This window comes from Scomber japonicus, chromosome 1, assembly GCF_027409825.1.
Source record: "Scomber japonicus isolate fScoJap1 chromosome 1, fScoJap1.pri, whole genome shotgun sequence".
NCBI classification, from domain to species: domain Eukaryota; kingdom Metazoa; phylum Chordata; class Actinopteri; order Scombriformes; family Scombridae; genus Scomber; species Scomber japonicus.
The window spans coordinates 36,540,742-36,567,395 of record NC_070578.1 but is presented as its reverse complement, the minus strand read 5'-3'; the positions used below and the strand labels follow the sequence as shown (position 1 = coordinate 36,567,395).

Here is a 26,654-nt window from a genome sequence, read left to right as displayed (position 1 = left end):
AAGGGAGGAAGGAAAGGGAAGAAAGGAGGAAGGAAGGAAAGAAAGAGAGAGAGAAGGTGCAAGGCTTGACTTTCACTGTTTCTTACTTCTTCATTTATATTTAATGTTACAGAAAACTACAGGGGCTTTAAATCCATTATATTTGAATTTGGAGATGAAAGAAAATGAACTTGTGTCCAAACTGGAAGAAAAATGTTAAAAAAAAAAAGTCCTTAAAAAAATATAAAATAAAAGCCTTTTCGTGAGACTAAGCTAGGAGACACATTTCTCCCGCCGCCTGTTTCCTCCTTTGATTTCTTTTATTCCCCCTCCGCACTTTTATTTGACTTTTAAATTTTAGTATCATGCTCTTCTGACCTTTCCCACAGATGAAGCAGCGATGGGGTCTCTCTCCGGTGTGCAGCCTCTCGTGAGACTTCAGGGTGTGCGGATCCCTTAAAGATTTCCCGCAGTAGCTACAGAGGAAGCCGCCCCCCGTGTGGGAGAGCATGTGCCGGCGGAGCTCTTGTTTCTGGGAGAAGTGCTGGTCGCATTCGGAGCAGGGGTACGGTTTCTCTCCGTTGTGGATTCTCAGATGGCTCTCGAGGTTTCCTGGGAGACGGAGATGGACGGAAAGACGGTTAGGAATGAGGGAGGGAGAAAGGAAAAGAGGACAGAGGAAGGGAGGAAGAAGGAAGGAAGGAAGGAGGGAGGGAGAAAGGAAAATAGGTAGGCAGGAAGGAAGGAAGGAAAAAAGGGCAGAGGAAAGAAGGAAGGTAGAAAGGAAGGAAGAGAGGAAGGAAGGATGGAAGGAAGGAAGGAAGGAAGGAAGGAAGGAAGAGAGGGAGGGAGGGAGGGAAGGAGAGAGGGAGGAAGAAGGAAGGAAGGAAAGGAGGGAGGAAGGAAGGAAGGGAGGAAAGGAAAGGAAGGGAGGAAAGGAAGACAAAAGCAGCTGGAAAACACTTTACATGTGTGGATGTGGGCAGAGTTAATGCTACTTCACAGCAACTCATCAGTGTAACCATAGCAACTAAATAAATGCTTTTTTTTTTATGTCTTCCAAATATTAAAATGAATTCTTTGACACAGTGGGTGAAATCTATTAACTTTCTCACTGGAGCAGGGGTGGATCTAGCCCAGAGCACCCAGAGCACCCAGAGCACCCAGAGCACCCAGAGCACCCAGAGCCAGGGCCAATTTGTTTTTGATGGTTTTAATTTTAATTTTAATTTAATTTCAACAGAATTTAATTTAACTGCAACTGGCGAGAGGACACGATGAAGCTGCTCGTTGTTTTTTTAGTGCCGTCATTTCGTGTGTGTGTGTGTGTGTGAGTGTGTGTGCATAAAATATAAAGTGTGTGTATAAATAATAACCTTTGATTGATTGACTGAATGGAAGTTAGTGGTGCCGTTATTATCAGTGTTGATTGACTGTCACTGTGCCTCTCTTCTCCTTCACTCCTTTTCTCCTTCTCAAAAGTGCCTTGAGATTACTTTTGTTGTGATCTGACGCTGTTTAAATAAAGACTGATTGATTGATCGAGCAGTTTAACCCTCCTGTTGTCCTCGAGTCAAGGAAGGAAGGGAGGAAAAGAGGGAGGAAGGAAGGAAGAAGGAAGGAAAGGAGGAAGGAAGGAAAGAAAGATAGAGAGAAGGAGGGAGGGAGGAAAGAAGGAAGGGAGGAAGGAAAGGAAGGAAGGGAGGAAGGAAGGACATAAGGAAGGAAAGAAGGAAGGGAGGAAGAAAGAAAGGAAGGAGGGAGGGAGGGAGGGAGGAAAAGAGGAAGGGAGGAAGGAAGGAAAGAAAGAGAGAGAAGGAGGGAGGGAGGGAGGAAAGAAGGAAGGGAGGAAGGAAGGAAAGAAGGAGAGAAGAAGGGAGGGAGGATAGAAGGAAGGGAGGAAGAAAGGAAGGAGAGAGGGAGGAAAGAAGGAAGGGAGGAAGGAAAGGCAGGAAGAGAGAGAGAAGGAAAGGAAGGAGGGAGGGAGGAAGGAAGGGAAGGAAAGAAGGAAGGGAGGAAGGAAGGAAGGAAGGAGGGAGGACGACAGGAAGGTTAAGCAGATCAAACTTCTATGATTTAATGTCTAGAAGGAACGATGTGTCCTTGCTCTGTGACTCTGTGGCTTCATGTCGTTTCTACGCTGAACATATCGGATATTTATGACCAGCTCTGCTAACTCTGCTCTAACTTTCTGTAACTGAATGAAAGGAAACCCTCCAGTGGATTTAGGAGTTGGTATTGGTGGCCATCTTTCAAACTAACAACATTAAATATTTAAACAAGGCTTATGTCTCTCGAGGTGTTTGGAAAGTGTTGTTTTCCTCTTCTGGTTCTTTCCGCTTCTTCTTCTTCTTCTTCTTCTCGGGAACTATTTTCAAATTTTGCAAAGTCTGCTCGGAAAGTTGCTACAGCAGGTGAAATCATGTGTGAAAAGAAGTCAAATTAACCTGATGCACAATACTTATTTATTATTATGAGTTATTATTATTCAAGCTGCTATGATCTCATCTATTATCTAGCACTGTAATAATAAATAAATAAATGAATGAAGATATTAAATTGTTAATAAATGGTGAGTGGTTTTGTGCTCCAGGTACATTCACATTTTTATGAAGAAAGCTAAAAACTTTCCTCTTCACTTTAACTTTTAACCCTCCTGTTGTCCTCGAGTCAAGGAAGGAAGGATGGAACAAGGGAGGAAAGGAGGGAAAAAGGACAGAGGAAGGAAGAAAGGAGGGAGGGAGGGTGAAAGGAAAAGAGGTAGATAGGAAGGACAGAGGAAAGAAGGATGGTAGAAAGGAAGGAAGGAAGGAGGGAAGGAATGAATGAAGGAGGGAGGAAGGAAGGAAGGAATGAGGGAGGGAGGGAGAAAGGAAAAGAGGTAGGGAGGAAAGAAGGAAAAAAGGACAGAGGAAGGAAGGAAGGAAGGAAGGAAGGAGGGAGGGAGGAAGGAGGGAGGGAGGGAGAAAGGAAAAGAGGTAGGTAGGAAGGACAGAGGAAAGAAGGAAGGTAGAAAGGAAGGAAGGAGGGAATAAAAGAAGGAGGGAAGGATGGAAGGAGGGAGGAAGGAAGGAAGGAATGAGGGAGGGAGGGAGAAAGGAAAAGAGGTAGGGAGGAAAGAAGGAAAAAAGGACAGAGGAAGGAAGGAAAAAAGGACAGAGGAAGGAAGCAAGGAGGGAGGGAGGGAGAAAGGAAAAGAAGTAGGTAGGAAGGACAGAGGAAAGAAGGATGGTAGAAAGGAAGGAAGGAAGGAATAAAAGAAGGAGGGAAGGATGGAAGGAGGGAGGAAGGAAGGAAGGAATGAGGGAGGGAGGGAGAAAGGAAAAGAGGTAGGGAGGAAAGAAGGAAAAAAGGACAGAGGAAGGAAGGAAAAAAGGACAGAGGAAGGAAGCAAGGAGGGAGGGAGGGAGAAAGGAAAAGAAGTAGGTAGGAAGGACAGAGGAAAGAAGGATGGTAGAAAGGAAGGAAGGAAGGAGGGAGGAAAGAAGGAAAAACGGACAGAGGAAGGAAGCAAGGAGGGAGGGAGGGAGAAAGGAAAAGAGGTAGATAGGAAGGACAGAGGAAAGAAGGATGGTAGAAAGGAAGGAAGGAAGGAAGGAGGGAAGGAAGGAAGGAAGGAAGGAAGGAATGAGAGAAGGAAGGAATGAGGGAGGGAGGGAGAAAGGAAGAGAGGTAGGGAGGAAAGAAGGAACAGTCAAAAGAGAGACTCTTGTAAAACCTTTGCACACATTCATTCAGTAACACTAAAACACTGAATAGTTTTAACAGTCACATCACACATATCCTGCTTTTGCTTTATTACTTTGTTCATGATTTGCTGTCAGATCAAACTTGTGGTTACCACGGCAACGTGCTCAGACTCGGAGCTGGGACGTTTTACCTTTCTGACTGAAGCACTTCCCACAGTGTTGACAGATGTGAGGTCTCTCCCCCGTGTGCAGCTTCATGTGGTTCCTCAGAGAGCCGGAGTTAGCCAGCAGCTTGGGGCAGATTGTGCACTGCAGCTGAGAGAGAGTGAGAGAGAGAGAGAGAGAGAGAGAGAGAGAGAGAGAGAGAGAGAGAGAGAGAGAGAGAGAGAGGAACACAAAATTAAATGTAGTCAGGCTTTTTTTTAAATACTAAAAGTTGAAACTGCTGTTCGAGGAGGACTAAACAGGACCTGTCATGCAAATTTAAGGAAGAAGTATAGAAGGAGGGGAAGAATGAAGGAAAAATTAAAGAAAGAGGGAGGAAGGGAGGAAAGAAGGAAGAAAGGGAGGAAAGGAGGAAGGAAGGAAGAAGGAAGGAAGAAGGAAGGAAAGGAGTAGGGAGGGAGGGAGGAAAGGAGTAAGGAAGGAAGGAGGTAGAAAATGAGGGAGGAAGGAAGGAAAGGAGGGAGTAAGGAAGGAAGCAAGCAAGCAAGGAAGGATGGAAGGAAGTGAGGAAAGAAGTATGGAAAGAGGGAAAGAACGAAGGAAAAATTAAAGAAAGAGGAAGGAAGGGAGGAAAGAAGGAAGGAATGAGGGAGGGAGGGGGGAGGGAGGAAGGAAGGAAGAAGGAAGGAAGGAAGGAAGGGAAGGGAGTAGGGAGGGAGGGAGGAAAGGATGAAGGAAGGAAGGAAGGATGGAATGAAGTGAGGAAAGAAGTGTGGAAGGAGGGAAAGAATGAAGGAAAAATTAAAGAAAGAGGGTGGGAGGAAAGAAGGAAGGAAGGAGGGAGGGAGGGAGGAGGGACACACAGAGAGAGAAGAGAGAGACAGAGAGAGAGAGAGAGAGAGAGAGAGAGAGAGAGAGAGAGAGAGAGAGAGAGAGAGAGAACACAAAATTAAATGCAGTGTCAGGCTTCTTTTTTTTTTTTTTTTAAGTACTAAAAGTTGAAACAGCTGTTGGAGGAGGACTCAGCAGGACCTGTCATGCAAGTTTAAAGAGATGTTACATGATTGTGGCTGAGAGCAAGCTTTTTAGAGACCTGGTTTAAAAGGCTGCAGTAGCTGAGAGGAAGAGGAAGAGGAAGAGGAAGAGGAAGAGGAAGAGGAAGGTGAAGGTGAAGCAGGTGCTGCAATTTAAAAAATAATCCAACTTGTGTGATTGGAAGGAGAAATATTGCACATTGTGGAGTGAAAGTTTAATCAATGTTTAGCCTCCAAACAAACAAACTAAACATTCAACACTCACAGGTCAATCTCTCTCTCTCTGCTCACTACAATAATGAACCAATACTTTCTTTAAAAGTTGGAGTGGTTTACTTTTCACCGTATATATCAATTTAACTTCCTCTTTATTTATTTAGCTCTTTTCTTAACAGTGTTACAAAGTGCTTTATAAAAGAAGTAAAAGCAAACTAGGCAGATAGAAAGAAGGAGATGAGGAGCACAGAGGTGAAGACAGAAGGAAGGAAGGAAGGAAAGGGCTAGGAAGGAAGGAGGGAAGGAAGCAAGGAAGGATGGAAGGAAGTGAGGAAAGAAGTATGGAAGGAGGGGAAGAACAAAGGAAAAATTAAAGAAAGAGGGTGGAAGGGAGGAAAGAAGGAAGGAAGGAAGGAGAGAGGGAGGGAAGGAGGGAGGGAGGGAGGAAGGAAGAAGGAAGGAAAGGAGTAGGGAGGGAGGGAGGGAGGAAAGGAGTAAGGAGGGAGGAAGGAAGCAAGCAAGCAAGCAAGGAATGATGGAAGGAAGTGAGGCAAGAAGTATGGAAGGAGGGGAAGAATGAAGGAAAAATTAAAGAAAGAAGGAGGGAGGAAGGAAGGGAGGAGGGAGGAGGGAGGGAGGGAGGGAGGGAGGAAGGAAGGAAGGAAGGAAGGAAGGAAGGAAGGAAAGGAGTAAGGAGGGAGAAAGGAAGGAAGCAAGCAAGCAAGGAAGGATGGAAGGAAGTGAGGAAAGAAGTATGGAAGGAGGGGAAGAACGAAGGAAAAATTAAAGAAAGAAGGAGGGAGGAAGGAAGGGAGGAGGGAGGAGGGAGGGAGGGAGGGAGGGAGGAAGGAAGGAAGGAAGGAAGGAAGGAAGGAAGGAAGGAAAGGAGTAAGGAGGGAGAAAGGAAGGAAGCAAGCAAGCAAGGAAGGATGGAATGAAGTGAGGAAAGAAGTATAGAAGGAGGGAAGAACGAAGGAAAAAATAAAGAAAGAGGGAGGAAGGAAGGAAGGAAGGAAGGAAGGAGGGAGGATAGGGAGGGAAGTAGGAAGGTAGGGAGTAGGGAGGGAGGGAGGAAAGGAGGAAGGAAGGAAGGACGGAAGAAAGGAAGGACGGAAGAAAGGAAGGAAGGAAGGAAGGAAGGAAAGGAGTAAGGAGGGAGAAAGGAAGGAAGCAAGCAAGCAAGGAATGATGGAAGGAAGTGAGGAAAGAAGTATGGAAGGAGGGGAAGAATGAAGGAAAAATTAAAGAAAGAAGAAGGAAGGGAGGAAAGAAGGAAGGAAAGGAGGAAGGAGGGAGGGAGGAAGGAAGGAAGGAAGGAAGAAGGAAGGAAAGGAGTAGGGAGGGAGAAAGGAAGGAAGCAAGCAAGCAAGGAAGGATGGAAGGAAGTGAGGAAAGAAGTATGGAAGGAGGGGAAGAACGAAGGAAAAATTAAAGAAAGAGGGAGGGAGGGAAGGAGGGAGGGAGGGAGGAAGGAAGGAAGGAAGGAAGGAAGAAGGAAGGAAAGGAGTAGGGAGGGAGGGAGGAAAGGAGTAAGGAGGGAGAAAGGAAGGAAGCAAGCAAGCAAGGAAGGATGGAAGGAAGTGAGGAAAGAAGTATGGAAGGAGGGGAAGAACGAAGGAAAAATTAAAGAAAGAGGGAGGAAGGAAGGAAGGAAAGGAGTAAGGAGGGAGGGAGGAAGGAAGGAAGCAAGGAAGGATGGAAGGAAGTGAGGAAAGAAGTATGGAAGGAAGTGAGGAAAGAAGTATGGAAGGAAGTGAGGAAAGAAGTATGGAAGGAGGGGAAGAATGAAGGAAAAATTAAAGAAAGAAGAAGGAAGGGAGGAAAGAAGGAACAGTCAAAAGAGAGACGGGGTCAATTTGACCCTTGACCCGGGAGGACGACAGGACAACCCCTCCTTACCTTTGGAGACTGTGTGTAAATGAGTCTGCTGCAGTGAAGGAGACGGTGGATTCGGAGGGACGGCCGGCGAGCGAATCCTTTCCCGCAGTGCTCGCAGACGTACGGTTTCTCTCCGGTGTGAAGGACCATGTGCTCCTTGAGGTCTCGCTTCAGGCCGTACGTCTTCTCACAGTGAGGACACGAGAACGGACGCTCGCCGCGGTGACTCAGCTGGAAAACATATAAAAATGTTTTAAAACAAAATAAAAGTTTAAAAGTTATTACAACAAAGAAAAAGAAAGAGAGAAATAAAAAGGAAGAGAGAAAAGAAAAGAAAGAAAGAAAATAATAATAAATAAAAAATAAAGTGTTGATCAAAAGAAGAAAAAAAGAAAGAAAGATAGAAGGAAGGATGGAAGGAAGGAAGGAAGGAAGGACAGAAGGGAGGAAGGGAGGGAGGAAGGAAGGAATGAATGAAGGAAGGAATGAAGGAATGAAGGAAGGAATGAAGGCACGAAGGCAGGAAGGGGGAGAAGAAAAATAAGACAGTAAGGAAAGAAGAAAGAAATGGAAGAAGGAAGGAAGGAAAAGAAAGAAGATAAGACAGAAAGGAAAGAAGGGTGGAAGAAAGGGAGGAAGGACAGATGGAAGGAAAGAAAGAAGGAAAGAAGGAAAAGAAGACAAGAAGAAAGAAAGAAATAAAGACAGACAGACAGAAAGAAAGACGGACAGATGGAAGGAAGGAAAGAAGGAAAAGAAGACAGAAAGGAACGATGGAAGAAAGGGAAGAAGGAAGAAAGACAGACAGACAGATATAAAAGAAAGAAAGAAAGAAAGAAAGAAAGAAAGTAAGTTAGTTAGTCTCACCTCGTGTGCTCTGAAGCTCTCAGCAGACGTGTAACTCTTCCCACACTCTCTGCAGCTGAACGGTTTCTCTTCTCTGTGACTGAACTCGTGTTTCTTTAAATGTCCGATCTGGAAGAACTTCTTCCCACAGCTGGAACATCTGTACCGCCGCTCTCTGACCTCCGGGTGCCACGTCAACTCCCCCTCCGCCCCCACCACCCCCACCCCCACCCCCGCCCCGACAGTCTCAGTATCAGGGTGTAGCGTCTCTATGGAAACCACCTTTTCTGCAGGTGACTCAGCACCATCGGTGGGGTTTCCTCTCTTTGCGTCCGTGTGTCTGATCGGGTGGGGGGCGGGTTCGGGTTCGACGGGGGGCTGCTTTGCTCGGCTGCTCAGACTGTGAACCCGTCGTGGTTTAGCAGCCAGGCGGGAGCTGCAGCGGACAGGAGGAGGTGCGGGAAGAGGTGCAGACGGGCCTGAGTGTGTGTGTGTGTGTGTGTCTGTGTGAGCGTCCGGTTTCGGCTCAGGTGGGATTTTCTCGGCTCTCCTGCTCCTCCTCAGAGAAGCTGAGTGAGTCTTCTTCATGACTCTGTGGGAGTCTATGTGCTCTTCCTCCTCCTCCTCCTCCTCTTCCTCTTCCTGTTTGTCATCCGTCTCCTCTTCTCTTTCTTGAGTGATCGATGTGTTCGTACCAACCATCTCTGGCTCTTTTGTGTGTTCCACCTCCTTACCTGCGAGTTAAAAATACAGTTAAGCAGTGTGAGAAGTTGAGCTGATATCAGAAATCATAGACTGTATAAAAGAAATAGACGTAACATCTGTGACGTCACCCATTGGTTTGTGGACTGCTGCTCGGAAGCCAATAGTTTCGAATCTAGGCAGCGCCATCTTGAAAATTTCAGGTGCATGCTGGGAAAAATAAAAACATAGATTCTACTTATATGGGCATGAGGCGGAGTCATGGGCGGAGCAGGGAGGTTGCTATGGTTGCAAGGGCTGGATCTCGAGGACATTGGTCAATCAACCTGTCAATCAGGACGTAGCCACGCCCTAATGCATACCCTGCTTTATCGTCAAATATAAAATCAGGGAGGCCAAAATGTCCCAAATGAACATCATACTGCATTGAAGAAGGCTTTAAACTAGCGACTGAGACCATAAACACATTTTGAAAACGTTTACTGAGGTTAGAAATCAAGTGAGAAGTTGGTGAATTCTCCATTGACTTGTATAGAGACGGTCGCCCCCTGGTGGCCTTTTGATAGAATGCAGCTCCAAGTTACTTCCACGTTGGCCTCATTTCAGAGGACCAGAACTTCCTACCTGATTATAACACATTGAACCAACTTATATTCATATATATATAAAAGTCAACAGTAAACATCTGGTTGCTGTGTTTTTTCTACTTTCATTTCTTATATATTTATTTTATCGTCTCATTATTTCTTAATTTGAAATCTTCATCTATAGACTTGTTATTGCATCTCTCTGCTTATGTTACAATCCTCCTCTTGAATCTTAATTAATATCAGCAGCCACAACAATGTAACCCCCCCCCCCCCCCCACACCTCCCCCTAAGGGATCAAACTGCTTCTCATCTTATTATCTTTCATTTTAGTATTCATAATTGTCAGAGCGAGATGATGATGCAGGTTTTTTTTTGTGATTGGTATAAAGCTCGATGCCGGTTTGAATCAGCACTCGACAGCAGCGAGAGGTTAATAAGATATCCACCGTGTGATGCTGCGCTCTCTCCCTCTCTCTCTCTCTCTCTCTCTCTCCGCAATGTCCCATCAATCAAAGCTCATAAACGCTCCGAGACCCCGGGAATAATAAAGGAGTAGCAGAGAGCCGGAGAGGAACACTTACACTTACCGATACAACAAAATGTGCTTTAATGATTTTTTGTTGTTATTATTCAAATCCAGCTTCATTTTTTGAGTGTGTTTCAGCCGACTAAGCAGATTTTACTCATATTGAATTAACTGGTGTGTGTGTGTGTGTGTATGTGTGTGTGTGTGTATGTGTGTGTGTGTGTGTGTCTGTGTGTGTGTGTATGTGTCTGTATGTGTGTCTGTGTGTGTGTGGATGTGTGTCTGTGTGTGTGTGTGTCTGTGTGTGTGTGTGTGTGTGTCTCTGTGTGTATCTGTATGTGTGTGTCTGTCTATCTGTCTGTCTGTCTGTGTGTGTGCGTGTGCGTGTGTCTATGTGTGTGTGTATGTGTGTGTCTATATGTGTGTGTGTATGTGTGTGTCTATATGTGTGTGTGTGTATGTGTGTGTATGTGTGTGAGTGTGTGTGAGTATGTGTCTGTTTGTTTGTATGTGAGTGTGTATGTCTGTGAGTCTGTCTGTCTGTGTGTGTCTATGTGTGTGTCTGTGTGTGTGTATGTGTGTCTATATGTGTGTGTGTGTCTATGTGTGTCTGTGTGTGTGTGTGTGTGTATGTGTGTGTGTGAGTATCTGTCTCTGTGTGTGTGTGTGTGTGTGTGTGTGTGTGTGTGTGTCTATGTGTCTGTGTGTGTGTCTCTGTGTGTGTCTCTGTGTGTGTGTGTGTGTGTGTGTGATATTAAATAATGTTGACGTGGTAAACTCTCCTTTAATCATCGAGCCGATCGAGTCGAGTCGATTCTCGTTCATCCACCGAGACCTTTTGTGTTTCACATGCAGGCCATTTCATTTAACTCTAAGTAGGAATGTAATTATAACACAGGAGGGGGGGGGGCAAAGGGGGGGGGCTTTAATGACGTTTTTGTTCTGGGGGTCAATAATGTTGTTGTTGTTGTTGTTGAGATGGTGCCAATACAAAAAAAAAAAAAAAAAGGGTTGACTGACTTCCTGAAGTAAACGTCCCTCTAGCTCCTCCTGGTGGAGAGTGTGACTATATGTGTGTGTGTGTGTGTGTGTGTGTGTGTGTGTGTGTGTGTGTGTGTGTGTGTGTGTGTGTGTGACTGAATGAGAAGCAGCATCAACCAGAGTCTGTTGATTTTAACCCTCCTGTCGTCCTCCCGGGTCAAATTGACCCTGTCTCTCTTTTGACTGTCCTTCCCTCCTTACTCCTTTCTTTCCTTCCTTCCTTCCTCTTTTCGTCATTACTCCTTTCCTTCCTTCCTTCCTTTTTTCCTCCTTACCTTCCTTCCTTCCTTCTTCCTCCTTTCCTCCCTCCTTACTCCTTTCCTTCCTTCCTCCTTTCCTCCCTCCCTTCTTCCTCCTTTCCTCCCTCCTTTCTTTCCTTCCTTCCTTCCTTCCTCCTTACCTACCTTCCTTCCTTCTTCCTCCTTTCCTCCCTCCTTACTCCATTCCTTCCTTCTTTCCTTCCTTCCTCCTTTCCTCCCTCCCTCCTTACTCCTTTCCTTCCTCCCTTCCTTCCTTTTTTCCTCCTTACCTTCCTTCCTTCCTTCTTTCTTTCCTTCCTTCGTTCCTTCCTCCTTACCTTCCTTCCTTCCTTCTTCCTCCTTTCCTCCCTCCTTCCTTGCTTCCTTCTTCCTCCTTTCCTCCCCCCCTTACTCCTTTCCTTCCTTCCTCCCTCCTCCCCCCCCCCTCCTTACTCCTTTCCTTCCTTCCTTCCTCCCTGCCTTCCTTCCAACCCTTCCATCCTTCCTCTTTTCCTCTTTACTCCTGTCCATCCTTGGCTTTAATGACGTTTTTGTTCTGGGGGTCAATAATGTTGTTGTTGTTGTTGAGATGGTGCCAATAAAAAAAAAAAAAAAAAAAAAAAGGGTTGACTGACTTCCTGAAGTAAACGTCCCTCTAGCTCCTCCTGGTGGAGAGAAGCAGCATCAACCAGAGTCTGCTGATATTAACCCTCCTGTCGTCCTCCTGGGTCAAATTGACCCCGTCTCTCTTTTGACTGTTCCTTTCTTCCCTCTTTCTTCAATTTTTCCTTCCTTCTTCCCCTCCTTACCTCTTTCTTTGCTCCTTCCTCCTTCCATCCTTCCCTCTTCCTTCTTTTCTTCCTCCCTCCTTTCCAGCCTTCCTTCTTACTCCTTTCCTTCCTTCCTTCCTCCTTCCCTTCCTTCCTTCCTCCCTCCCTCACTTCCTTTTTTCCTCCTTACCTTCGTTCCTTCCTCCCTCCCTCCTTACTCCTTTCCTTCCTTCCTTCCTTCCTCTCTCCTTTCCTTCCTTCCTCTTTCCCTCCTTCCCTTCCTTCCTTCCTCCCCTCCCTCTTTACTCCTGTCTTTCCTTCCTTCCTTCCTCTTTTCGTCCTTACTACTTTCCTTCCTCCCTTCCTTCTCTCCTAAATTCCTTCCTCCTTCCTTCCTCCCTCCTTTCCTTCCTTCCTCCCTCCTTTCCTCCCTTCCTTGTCTTTTTTATAAACACTGCATGAAAATGAACCTAACCTCACACTTTCCTGCAGAACAAACACAGAAATGAAGACTTCCTTTGACTTTAGTGCGACTACAAACCTTCAGATGTATCAGTTACCTCGTTGTGGTTCGGTAGAGTTCTCCTGTGTGTCAGGTTTGTCTGTTGTCTGATTTTTCGCCGCAGCGTCTCCGAACAACAGCAGCTCGGTTCCCGGCTGGACGTCCCGACACACACGCAGACACACATCCACACACTCGCCCGCACACACCTCTCCACACGCACACTGCACCGCCACGTTCTGCTGAGATCGGCTTCGCGCCCGGCAGGCAAAGCTGTGGAAACAAACACCATGGATTTAAATCAAAGCGCTGAATCAAAATTGTCCTTCCTCCCTCCTTCTTTCCTTCCTTCTTCCTCCCTTCCTTCCTCCTTTCCTTTTTTCCCTCCTTCCTTCCTTTCTTCTTCCTTCCTTCCTTCTTCCTCCCTTCCTTCCTCCTTTCATTTCTTCCCTCCTTCCTTCCTCCCTCCTTCCTTCCTTCCTTCTTCCTCCCTTCCTTCCTCCTTTCCTTTCTTCCTCCCTCCTTCCTTTCTTCCTCCTTCCTCCTTCCTTCCTTCCTTCCTTCTTCCTCCCTTCCTTCCTCCTTTCCTTTCTTCCCTCCTTCCTTCCTCCCTCCTTCCTTTCTTCTTCCCTCCTTCCTTCCTTCCTTCCTCCTTCCTTCCTTCCTTCTTCCTCCCTTCCTTCCTCCTTTCCTTTCTTCCTCCCTCCTTCCTTTCTTCCTCCTTCCTTCCTTCCTTCCTTCTTCCTCCCTTCCTTCCTCCTTTCCTTTCTTCCCTCCTTCCTTCCTCCTTCCTTTCTTCCCTCCTTCCTTCCTTCCTTCCTCCCTCCTTTCTTTCCTTCCTTCCCTCCTTCCATCTTCCTTCCTTCCTCCCTCCTTTCTTTCTTCCTTCCTTCCTCCCTCCTTTCTTTCCTTCCTTCCCTCCTTCCATCTTCCTTCCTTCCTCCCTCCTTTTTTTCTTCCCTCCTTCCTTTCCTCCTTCCTTCCTCCCTCCTTTCTTTCCTTCCTTCCCTCCTTCCATCTTCCTCCCTTTCTTCCTTGACTCGAGGACAAAAGGAGGGTTAAGTGCTTCACTCATTGTCTTGTTAAATGTTGGCTATAATTCTCCAAGTCTGTCTTAAACCAACAGTCAGGAGCCTAAATGAACATTAAAGCTGTTTTTTCTTGCTGTAATGATTCCTCCTGTTCATACTCCTTTCCTTCCTTCCTTCCTCCTTCCTTCTTTCCTTCCTTCCTTCCTTCTTACTCCTTACCCTCCTTGCTTCCTTCTTCCTCCATTAGAAGATCCTTCATAATAAACTTATAATGGAAGTGATGGAGGACTAAACCCACAGTCCTCCTCCTGTGCAAAAAATGTCTTTAACCCTTACATATTGTAAAAACGTTTTCTTTTAGCTAGAAATTTGATGAATTTTCCTAATGCGACCCAGAATATACAAAAATGGAAATATTTCAACTTTTAAAAAAAAAAAAATTCTGTAGCTGATACACATTTTTGTTGAGTGTTTGCCTCATATTTATTCAAAAATTCAAAAACTACCATTCAAAAATACGATTTATTCACATTTAATATAATTAATTGAAATCACTATGTGTATAGTACCATTGGACTGATATATAAAAAGTGTAAAACCTGAAGAATGAACTCTCCCTGCTCTCTGAAAGAATCATTAATTAAGAAATACCTCACCAATTTGTTCTGCTCATGAATTAATAATATAGAGACTAATAATTGAAGGGATATTGTGAAATGTCAGAATAGGAACAGTATGTAAGGGTTAAAAGTTGATGTGAAGCTAATATGGAGCTTCAGCGTCCAAATGAGTCTTCATCTTCATCTTCTATGTTTCAGCGTTACAGTGTTTTTAGTATCAAAGTCTTTTTGTTCCTATACTTCCACCACAGCTCAACAGGAAACACTAAGAGGGAATCTGATGCTAAAAAGACTGTAAATGTGTCAGATATCACTTGATATGACTAACTCACACTGTTACCATAGTAACTATAATAACTATAGTAACTCACACTGATGAAGCTCAATAGAAGCTGATCAGAGACTTTATATGACTGTACTGTGGATTTAGTCCTCCATCACTTTACATTGAAAGCACATTTGAAGGAGATCTTTTGAATTTATTTTATTTCGACCATGAGAATAAAAACAGATAAAGAAGACGAGCAAAACAAGAATTACAGTGTTTGAAAAGGAGCAAGAAGGAAGAAGTATATACTTATAAATTCCTGCCCTCTTTTTCACTACTCCTCTTTTAACTCATATCATTTATAAACAAGTGTCACATAAACCTCTTAAAATAGTTTTTAATAGTCAGTATGAACAGGAGGAATGATGACAGTGATTAAAACCTTTCCTTTAATCACAGACTGTATAAAAGAAATGGACGTAACATCCGTGACGTCACCCATTGGTTTGTGGACTGCTGCTCGGAAGCCAATAGTTTCTAATCTAGGCAGCGCCATCTTGAAAATTTCAGGTGCATGCTGGGAAAAATAAAAACACGGATTCTACTTATATGGGCATGAGGCGGGGCAATGGGGCGGAGCGGGGAGGTTGCCATGGTTGCGAGGGCTGGATCTCGAGGACATTGGTCAATCAACCTGTCAATCAGGACGTAGCCACGCCCTAATGCATACCCTGCTTTATCGTCAAATATAAAATCAGGGAGGCCAAAATGTCCCAAATGAACATCATACTGCATTGAAGAAGGCTTTAAACTAGCGATTGAGACCATAAACACATTTTGAAAACGTTTACTGAGGTTAGAAATCAAGTGAGAAGTTGGTGAATTCTCCATTGACTTGTATAGAGACGGTCGCCCCCTGGTGGCCTTTTGATAGAATGCAGCTCTAAGTTACTTCCTGGTTGGCCTCATTTCAGAGGACCAGAAAAAAGTTGACAATAAGAGCTAAATATAAACTACAACAATGACCACGTGATTCATCCCTCGTGTCCTGTCCTTAAACCTTAAACCCCTCACAGAAGAAACATATGTGCAACTTTTTATTTTTTTTTTATTTTGCCAGTTTTAGTCCTAAAAAGGGTAAAAAATAGGGCAGTGAGTGTTTAATCAGGACAGCAGCACAAAGCCTGCAGCAGGAGGAAAACGTTGGCAGCGAAGCCACGGAGTTGATCAAACATAACAGGCTCAAAATAAATAAATAAATAAATGAAAATATGGAGAGGGGGAAGAAGGAAGAGCTGGTTAGAAGAGGAGAGGAGGAGAGGAGGAGAGGAAGAGAGGAGGGCGGGTCTGCCTAGAGGAGGAGTACAAACAGTTTGAGGAGAGGCTCAGTGGAAGTAAAAAAGGAGATAACGTAAAATAGCCTGAATGTCTGTGATGTGGTTAAAGAGATAGAACAGTTTGTCCCACTTTCCTTCCTGTCTTCTTTTCCTTCCTTCCTTCCTTCCTGTCTTCTTTTCCTTCCTTCCTTCCTTCCTTCCTTCCATCTGCCCTTCCTGTCTTCTTATCCTTCCTTCCTGTCTTATCTTCCTTCCTTTCTTCTCTTCCTTTACTTCCATCTGTCCTTCCTGTCTTCTTTTCCTTCCTTCCTTCCTTCCCTCCTTCCTTCCTTCTATCTTTCCTTCCTGTCTTCTTATCCTTCCATTCTTCCTTTCTTCCTTCTTTCTTCCATCTTCCTTTCATGTCTTCTCTTCCTTCCTCCCTTCCTTCCTTCCATCCTTCCTTCTTTCCTTAATGTTGTACCTTCTTACTTCCCTTTCTTCCATCTTTCCTTCCTGTCTTCTTTTCCTACTTTCCTTCCTTACATCTGTCCTTGCTGTCTTTTCCTTCCTTCAATCTGTCCTTCCTCCCTTTCATCCTTCCTTCTTCCCTTTCTTCCATCTTTCCTTACTGACTTATTTTCCTTCCTTCCTTCCTTCCATCCATCTTTCTTTCTTGTCTTCTTTCCCTTTCTTCCATCTTTCTTTCTTTCCTTCCTTCCTTCATTCCATCTATCTATCTTTCCTCCCTTTCATCCTTCCATCTTTCCTTCCTTCCTCCCTTTCATCCTTCCTTCTTCCATTTCTTCCTTCCTTCCTTCTTGTCTTCTCGTCCTTCCATCCCTTTCATCTTTCTTTCCATCTTTCTTTCCATCTTTCTTTCTTCTCTTTCTTCATTCCTCACTGTCTTATTTTTCTTCTCCTCCTTCCTTCCATCCTTCTTGTGTTCTCTTCCTTTCTTCCATCTTTCCTTCCTGTTTTCTTTTCCTTCTTTCCTTCCTTCGATCTTTCCTTACTGTCTTATCTTCTTTCCCCTCCCTCCTTCCTTCCATCCTTCCTTCCTTCCTTCCTTCCTGTCTTATCTTTCTTCTTCCCTTTCATCCATCTTTCCTTCCTTCCTTCTTTTTAATGATCCGACCCACATAAGATCAAACTGAACTATAATTGCCTCTTGAATGAAATGAGTCTGACCCTCCTGATCTCAGCCATCATATAAACTCATAATGATCCAGGAATTAGTCAGAGCCCGAACGACATCTAACAGAATCACATTAAAAACCTCAGCGAGTCGACTCACCTCATCCAGCTCCTTCTTTTCCTTCCTTCCATCTGTCCTTCCTCCCTTTCATCCTTCCTTCTTCCCTTTCTTCCATCTTTCCTTCCTGTCTTCTCTTCCTTCCTTCCTTCCTCCCTCCCTCCCATCCCTCCTTCTTTCCTTACTGTCTTGTCTTATCTTCCTTCCTTCATTCCTTCTTTCCTTTCTTGCATCTTTCCCTCCTGTCTTCTTTTTCTTCCTTCCTTCCTTCTTGTCTTCTCTTCCTTCTTCCCTTTCTTCTATTGTTCCTTCCTGTCTTCTTTTCCTTCTTTCCTTCCTTCCATCTGTCCTTCCTCACTTTCATCCTTCCATCTTTCCTTCCTTCCTCCCATCCATCTTTCTTTACGGTCTTATCTTCTTTCTCCTCCCTCCTTCCTTCCGTCCTTCCTTATTTCCTTAATGTTGTATCTTCCTTCTCCTCCTTCCTTTCTGTCCTCTTTTCCTTCTTTCCTTCCTTCCATCTTTCCTTCCTGTCTTCTTTTCCTTCTTTCCTTCCTTCCATATGTCCTTCCTCGCTTCCTTCCTTCCTCCCTCCCTTCCATCTTTTCTTACTGTCTTATGTTCCTTTTCCTCCCTCCTTCCTTCCTTAATGTTGTATCTTCCTTCTTTTCCTCCCTCCTTCCTTCCTTAATGTCGTATCTTCCTTCTTTTCCTTCCTTCCTTCCATCTTTCCTTACTGTCTTATGTTCCTTTTCCTCCCTCCTTCCCTCCTTCTTTCCTTAATGTCGTATCTTCCTTCTTTTCCTTCCTTCCTTCCATCTTTCCTTACTGTCTTATGTTCCTTTTCCTCCCTCCTTCCTTCCTTCTTTCCTTAATTTCGTATCTTCCTTCTTTTACTTCCTTCCTTCCATCTTTCCTTCCTGTCGACATCTAACAGAATCAGATTAAAAACCTCAGCGAGTCGACTCACCTGATCCAGCTCGTTCTCCGCAGTAGAGCTTCTTTATTTGCTGCTAACTCCATCAGAGCCTAGGAAAAGGAAAAGAAAAGAAAAAGAAAAGAAAAGAGAGGAATATCAGACGTCTGGCTCTTCACATTAATATGAACTTTTCTATTCATGTTCAAATTAAAGTCTGACTCAGCGTCTCTCTGATGTTTCACTCCGCACCAAATCAACATGAGCTGATTTATGCCCTCGGAAATGATCACCAGCTGCTTTCACTCTTTCCCTACCACTTTCCTTCCTGTCTTCTTTTCCTTCCTTCCTTCCTTCCTTTACTTCCATCTTTCCTTCCTTCCTTCCTGTCTTCTTTTCCTTCCTTCCTTCCTTCCTTTACTTCCATCTTTCCTTCCTTCCTTCCTGTCTTCTTTTCCTTCTTTCCTTCCTTCCTTCCTGTCTTCTTTCCTTCCTTCCTTCCTTCCTGTCTTCTTTTCCTTCCTTCCTTCCTTTCTTCCTCCTATCTTTCCTTCCTGTCTTCTCTTCCTTTACTTCCATCTGTCCTTACTGTCTTATCTTCCTTTTCCTTCCTTCCTTCATTCCTTCTTCCCTTTCTTCCATCGTTCCTTTCTGTCTTCTTTTCCTTCCTTCCTTCCTTCCTTCCTTCCTTCCTTCCTATCTTCTTTTCCTTCTTTCCTTCCTTCCTGTCTTCTTATCCTTCCTTCCCTCCTTTCTTCCTCCTATCTTTCCTTCCTGTGTTATCTTCCTTCCTTCTTGTCTTCTCTTCCTTTACTTCCATCTGTCCTTACTGTCTTATCTTCCTTTTCCTTCCTTCCTTCCTTCTTCCCTTTCTTCCATCGTTCCTTTCTGTCTTCTTTTCCTTCCTTCCTTCCTTCCTTTACTTCCATCTTTCCTTCCTTCCTTTCTGTCTTCTTTTCCTTCTTTCCTTGCTTCCTTCCTTCCTGTCTTCTTTTCCTTCTTTCCTTCCTTCCTCCTATCTTTCCTTCCTGTGTTATCTTCCTTCCTTCTTGTCTTCTCTTCCTTTACTTCCATCTGTCCTTACTGTCTTATCTTCCTTTTCCTTCCTTCTTCCCTTTCTTCCATCGTTCCTTTCTGTCTTCTGTTCCTTCTTTCCTTCCTCCCTTTCATTCTTCCATCTTCTATTTCTTCCATCTTTCCTTACTGTCTTATTGTACTTCTTTCTTTCTTTCTTTCTTTCCTCCCTCCCTCCCTCCTTCTTGTCTTCTCTTCCTTCCTCCCTTTCTTCCACCCATCTTTCCTTATTGTCTTATCTTCCTTCTTTTCTTCTTTTCTCCTTCCTCCCTCCCTCCCTCCTTCCTTCCTTCCTCCCTTCCTTCCTTCTTGTCTTCTCATAAACATGAGCTGATAGTTTTTTTTATATTGTAATGCTTTAAATCTATCGCTGCAGTGCCCTTGGAAATGATCACCAGCTGCTTTCACTCTTTCTCCTCATGTTCTTTCTTTCTTTCTTTCTTTTCTTTTCTGGAGGAAGCTCGGAGGAAATGACAAGGACTCTCTTTGCTGCAGGTGGATGTAAAAGTGTTATAAAGATGAAGATGAGGATGAGGATGGATTGATACTTGACTGTCTTTTAACCCTCCTGTCGTCCTCCCGGGTCAAATTGACCTCATCTCTTTTGACTGTTCCTTCTTTCTTTCCTTCCTTCCTTCCTCCCTTTCCTCCCTCTCTCCTTACTCATTTCCTTCCTCATTCCTTCCTCCCTTCTTTCTTTCCGCCCTTCCTTCCTTCTCTCCTTACTTCCTTCCTCTTTTCCTCCCTCCCTCCTTACTCCTTTCCTTCCTCCCTTCTTTCTTTCCTTCCTCCCTTCCTTCTATCCTTCCTTCCTTCCTCTTTTCCTCCCTCTCTCCTTACTCCTTTCCTTCCTCATTCCTTCCTCCCTTCTTTCTTTCCTTCCTTCCTTCCTTCTCTCCTTACTTCCTTCCTCTTTTTCTCCCTCCCTCCTTACTCCTGCCTTGCTGTTGAAATATAGATGAAGCACAAAGACACAAAGAGCAGCCGGTTAGATGAGCGTCATGTAATAGTTGAGTTTGTTTGCTTTGTTACCAGACGGAGCGGCGTCTCATAATCCCGTGTGTCCATGCGTCACATGGTAACAACCAAACCCAAATGAAACTCTATTCAAGTTCGTGAGAAAGCCGTGACAGCGAGACAGCGTTCAATGAGAAGAAGGAATTCATGTCAACAGCTTGTACAGTGAGACACCGTTGACCTTTGACCTTTAACTGTCTTTTACTGGGTTTGTGGTTGTTTGTTTTTTATGTTGCCATGCCATTTAATAGCAGCATCAGGTTTGTTCAAATGTACTTTTAGTATTTTTGTTGGTTTTATATCATTTGAAATGACATTTAAAGCATTTTTTAACCTAAAGTAAGACTGAATGCTCCTGAAAATGTCAAATGGTGTAACCACAAAAGATAAATATTAAATATTTTATCACCTACAGTGTATTTAAGTGGACTTATACTGATACTGAGCCTTCCTTCCTTCCTTCCTTCCTTCCTTCCTTCCTTCTGTCCTTCTTTCCTTCCTTCCTTCCTTCCTTCCTTCCTTCCTTCCTTCTGTCCTTCTTTTCTTCCCTCCCTCCTTCCTTCCTTCCTTCTTTCCTTTCTTTCCTTCCTTCTGTCCTTTTTTCCTTTCCTTCCTTCCTTCTTCCCTTTCCTCCCTCCTTCCTTCCCTCCCTCCACCCTCCCTTCCTAACTTCCTTCCTTGACTCGAGGACAACAGGAGGGTTAAATAAATGTAAATGTTTCCTGGTCTCCATGGTTACCCAGATTAAAGGTAATATTTAGAACAATAGTATTCCATTAGCTTTATTTAATATAAAAGTTATAATGTAAGATCATGCCAAACTAGTTGATATGGTGTTTTATTGACTATTTACTGTTTTTAAGCAAGTTGAATTACTTGGCACAAAGTTTTTATGGTTACACCACTTAGACATTTTTACCATAATCCTCTAATATATTCTCTCTAAATGGATTAAAAGCAGAAATTTGATGCTGGGTCCACAAAAAAAGAATGTGTGCAAGTTATTCATACGTTTATTTTCACATTTTAACCCTTTACATTTGACTGAAGCACATGGAGACAAAAAACCTCATTGACCCTTATGGGACAAAACCTTAAATGTGGGTCAGTGATAAATAACGGTTGGCAAAATGAAAAATTCAAAAATAGCTTAAAAATAGTTTTAAAATCAGCATCAGGTTTGTTAAAATGTATTTGTGTTGGTTTTATATCATTTGAAATGATATTTGCACCATTTTTCACCCAAAGTAAGACTGAATGCTCCTGAAAATGTCAAATGGTGTAACCACAAAAGAATGATACATTAAATATGTATTAAGGATATGACAGCCCACTCTCTAAGCTATAAATCTGTAATAATGTTTTGAGTTCACCTTTTCCTCCTCTGTGCTGTTGCTCTGCTCTGTTACTGTAGGTTCATCCTCTCTGCAGCGAGTCGGGGGGTCAGCGTGCCGTTTCAAGGCCAATCCCGCCGCGTCCCCCTCCCTCCCCAGCAGCCGTCCCACCTCCAGCGACCGGCCGACCCACCACAGTCCCAACCTCCCATCGGAGGACAGAGAGGGGCCGACGGCGAAACCATGGGGGATCAACGCGGAGAGACACGAGGTGAGAGCCGGCGGGACGGGAGGAGCGACACCGGCCATCGATCACCCTGAAAAGACAAATAAAAAGCTGGTTAACAGAAACGTTCCTTACAATAATACTATACTAACTACATAATACTGCATACTACATCACTCATAATACTGCAGTACTTTTACTGTAATACTGCATACTACATCACTCATAATACTGCAGTACTTTTACTGTAATACTGCATACTACATCACTCATAATACTGCAGTACTTTTACTGTAATACTGCATACTACATCACTATAATACTGCAGTACTTTAACTGTAATACTGCATACTACATCACTCATAATACTGCAGTACTTTTACTGTAATACTGCATACTACATCACTCATAATACTGCAGTACTTTTACTGTAATACTGCATACTACATCACTCATAATACTGCAGTACTTTTACTGTAATACTGCATACTACATCACTCATAATACTGCAGTACTTTTACTGTAATACTGCATACTACATCACTCATAATACTGCAGTACTTTTACTGTAATACTGCATACTACATCGCTCATAATACTGCAGTACTTTTACTGTAATACTGCATACTACATCACTCATAATACTGCAGTACTTTTACTGTAATACTGCATACTACATCACTATAATGCTGCAGTACTTTAACTGTAATACTACATACTACATCACTCATAATACTGCAGTACTTTTACTGTAATACTTTAACTACATCACTCATAATACTGCAGTACTTTTACTGTAATACTGCATACTACATCACTCATAATACTGCAGTACTTTTACTGTAATACTGCATACTACATCACTCATAATACTGCAGTACTTTTACTGTAATACTGCATACTACATCACTCATAATACTGCAGTACTTTTACTGTAATACTGCATACTACATCACTCATAATACTGCAGTACTTTTACTGTAATACTGCATACTACATCGCTCATAATACTGCAGTACTTTTACTGTAATACTGCATACTACATCACTCACTCATAACACTGCAGTACTTTTACTGTAATACTGCATACTACATCACTCATAATACTGCAGTACTTTTACTGTAATACTGCATACTACATCACTCATAATACTGCAGTACTTTTACTGTAATACTGCATACTACATCGCTCATAATACTGCAGTACTTTTACTGTAATACTGCATACTACATCACTCATAATACTGCAGTACTTTTACTGTAATACTGCATACTACATCACTCATAATACTGCAGTACTTTTACTGTAATACTGTATACTACATCACTATAATACTGCAGTACTTTTACTGTAATACTGCATACTACATCACTCATAATACTGCAGTACTTTTACTGTAATACTGCATACTACATCACTCATAATACTGCAGTACTTTTACTGTAATACTGTATACTACATCACTATAATACTGCAGTACTTTTACTGTAATACTGCATACTACATCACTCATAATACTACAGTACTTTTACTGTAATACTGTATACTACATCACTATAATACTGCAGTACTTTTACTGTAATACTGCATACTACATCACTCATAATACTGCAGTACTTTTACTGTAATACTTTAACTACATCGCTCATAATACTGCAGTACTTTTACTGTAATACTGCATACTACATCACTCATAATACTGCAGTACTTTTACTGTAATACTGCATACTACATCACTCATAATACTGCAGTACTTTTACTGTAATACTGCATACTACATCACTCATAATACTGCAGTACTTTTACTGTAATACTGCATACTACATCACTCATAATACTGCAGTACTTTTACTGTAATACTGCATACTACATCACTCATAATACTGCAGTACTTTTACTGTAATACTGCATACTACATCACTCATAATACTGCAGTACTTTTACTGTAATACTGCATACTACATCACTCATAATACTGCAGTACTTTTACTGTAATACTGCATACTACATCACTCATAATACTACAGTACTTTTACTGTAATACTGTATACTACATCACTATAATACTGCAGTACTTTTACTGTAATACTGCATACTACATCACTCATAATACTGCAGTACTTTTACTGTAATACTTTAACTACATCGCTCATAATACTGCAGTACTTTTACTGTAATACTGCATACTACATCACTCATAATACTGCAGTACTTTTACTGTAATACTGCATACTACATCACTCATAATACTGCAGTACTTTTACTGTAATACTTTAACTACATCACTCATAATACTGCAGTACTTTTACTGTAATACTGCATACTACATCACTCATAATACTGCAGTACTTTTACTGTAATACTTTAACTACATCACTCATAATACTGCAGTACTTTTACTGTAATACTTTAACTACATCACTCATAATACTGCAGTACTTTTACTGTAATACTGCATACTACATCACTCATAATACTGCAGTACTTTTACTGTAATACTGCATACTACATCACTCATAATACTGCAGTACTTTTACTGTAATACTGCATACTACATCACTCATAATACTGCAGTACTTTTACTGTAATACTGCATACTACATCACTCATAATACTGCAGTACTTTTACTGTAATACTGCATACTACATCACTCATAATACTGCAGTACTTTTACTGTAATACTGCATACTACATCACTCATAATACTGCAGTACTTTTACTGTAATACTGCATACTACATCACTCATAATACTGCAGTACTTTTACTGTAATACTGCATACTACATCGCTCATAATACTGCAGTACTTTTACTGTAATACTGCATACTACATCACTCATAATACTGCAGTACTTTTACTGTAATACTGCATACTACATCACTCATAATACTGCAGTACTTTTACTGTAATACTGCATACTACATCACTCACTCATAACACTGCAGTACTTTTACTGTAATACTGCATACTACATCACTCATAATACTGCAGTACTTTTACTGTAATACTGCATACTACATCACTCATAATACTGCAGTACTTTTACTGTAATACTGCATACTACATCACTCACTCATAACACTGCAGTACTTTTACTGTAATACTGCATACTACATCACTCACTCATAACACTGCAGTACTTTTACTGTAATACTGCATACTACATCACTCATAATACTGCAGTACTTTTACTGTAATACTGCATACTACATCACTCATAATACTGCAGTACTTTTACTGTAATACTGCATACTACATCACTCATAATACTGCAGTACTTTTACTGTAATACTGCATACTACATCACTCATAATACTGCATACTACATCACTCATAATACTGCAGTACTTTTACTATAATACTGCATACTACATCACTCATAATACTGCAGTACTTTTACTGTAATACTGCATACTACATCACTCATAATACTGCAGTACTTTTACTGTAATACTGCATACTACATCACTTATAGTACTGCAGTACTTTTACTGTAATACTGCATACTACATCACTCATAATACTGCAGTACTTTTACTGTAATACTGCATACTACATCACTCATAATACTGCAGTACTTTTACTGTAATACTGCATACTACATCACTCATAATATTGCAGTATTTTTACCATAATACTACATCACTCATGATACTGCAGTACTTTTACTGTAATACTACATACTACATCACTCATAATACTACAGTACTTTTACTGTAATACTGCATACTACATCACTCATAATACTGCAGTACTTTTACTGTAATACTTTAAATAAATCACTCATAATACTTGTGTACTTTTACCGTAATACTTTAACTACATCACTCATAATACTGCAGTACTTTTACTGTAATACTGCATACTACATCACTAATAATACTGCAGTACTTTTAGTGTAATACTTTAACTACATCACTCATAATACTGCAGTACTTTTACTGTAATACTTTAACTACATCACTCATAATACTTGTGTACGTTTACCGTAATATTTTAACTACATCACTCATAATACTTATGTACTTTTACCGTAATACATTAACTAACGCAGGGAAAAGACATTTCTGGCCAGAGCTAACTGAACGGTTTCCAAGCAACCAACTTTTACATCGTGTTAGCATTGGTGAGCTAACGATAACTAGCTTTATTTTTAATTAAAGTCAGCGGTTTTATGAATGAGTCTGATAGTGAATGTAACCGCGTACATACTTGTGGGTGTGCACGCTGTCTTGGGATGATTATTTATTAAAAATATCGGTTAATTCAATCCCGTTTAAACTCTGGGAAAGCCATCGTCATCCAGCGAAAAAAACATCAGCGGAAGTCCTCGTCGATAAACGGTCCGACTGGAACAAGAAGGAGGTGCGTTTGTATTTTAGTTCCGCCGTCACGAATCTGAAAACACTCACAATTAATGGCACATTGTCTTTACATTTTTGATAATTGAGATAATACACAAATTAATGTATTATTGTTTATTTTTTATTTTGTAATAATCATCTCCATGCATAATCACTGTCCTTTTCATCTATACCTGCATGGTCTAAAGTTTCTACATATGAAAAGAAAACAGTGAAATCTGCCTTTATTAAAATCAGGGGTGTGGGTAAATGTAAATGTCTCTCAAAATGTTTAAAAATGTGTAATCTCCCCCATGATAAGAAAATAGGGTTGATTTTATCCATTATACAATAGTTTTAAAATATAAATGGGACTCATGGCCTACATGTTCTGACAATAAGACAAAAAAACAAATCTGTGTTCTTGTTTATTTAATGATAGAAACTGCAGGGCAAACAGCATGTTCTGCACCACTTCACTGAACTTATGAAAAACTCAGCGGTTAGTTGTTGTAGTTGAGTCGAGACTTCATCTGTCACAGAAGAGGAGGAGCACAGATGTTTTCTTCAGTCCAGATGTAGACTTTGTTCATTTTTACATTTTTAAACTTGTTCAACACAGTCACAACTCTTCCATGTGATTGTGGCACAAACAATATATTTATCATATTTTCATATTTGTCAATAAAATGTGTATTTACATTATAAAAATAACACTGTATACTGGTCTGAACCTTTCACATTTCTCTTACCAGTAACATTATTATTAAAAATGATAAAACCCCTGCATTTAAAACCCTCATTAATTAAAAGCAAAGAATTATTACCAGTATAAATCTACTTAAAAGTACTAAAATGAAAGTACTAATAGACTGTGACTGATATATTAAAATGCTGCTTATGCATTGACTCATCAGTATTAATGATGTACTTTTTTATACTCATTTAATATACAGAGAGAGAACTACTGCCCTGCATGTTTTAGGTATCTCTCCACTCTAACACACCTGATTCTAATAATTAACTCGATAACGAGCCCTTTGATGAGCTTCAGCTGCGTGATAACGAGCCAATA

The 26,654-nt window shown here is 41.8% G+C and overlaps 1 protein-coding gene across 1 annotated transcript in view; it reads right to left on the bottom strand.

Annotated features, from left to right (window-relative positions):
* LOC128364150 (zinc finger protein 408-like) overlaps positions 1-25,471 on the bottom strand; it is a 31,433-nt gene extending 5,962 nt beyond the window's left edge. Inside the window, exons 1-9 of the mRNA XM_053324722.1 lie at positions 25,449-25,471; positions 21,048-21,325; positions 17,638-17,696; positions 12,236-12,450; positions 12,158-12,161; positions 7,829-8,243; positions 6,983-7,192; positions 3,860-3,983; positions 358-591 (exon numbers count right to left, since the gene is read on the bottom strand). Of these exons, the coding sequence (XP_053180697.1) occupies positions 358-591; positions 3,860-3,983; positions 6,983-7,192; positions 7,829-8,243; positions 12,158-12,161; positions 12,236-12,450; positions 17,638-17,696; positions 21,048-21,317 (1,531 nt within the window). The 5' untranslated portion in view covers positions 21,318-21,325; positions 25,449-25,471. The remainder of the gene's footprint in view (positions 1-357; positions 592-3,859; positions 3,984-6,982; positions 7,193-7,828; positions 8,244-12,157; positions 12,162-12,235; positions 12,451-17,637; positions 17,697-21,047; positions 21,326-25,448) is intronic.
* Between the last annotated feature and the right edge of the window lie 1,183 nt (positions 25,472-26,654).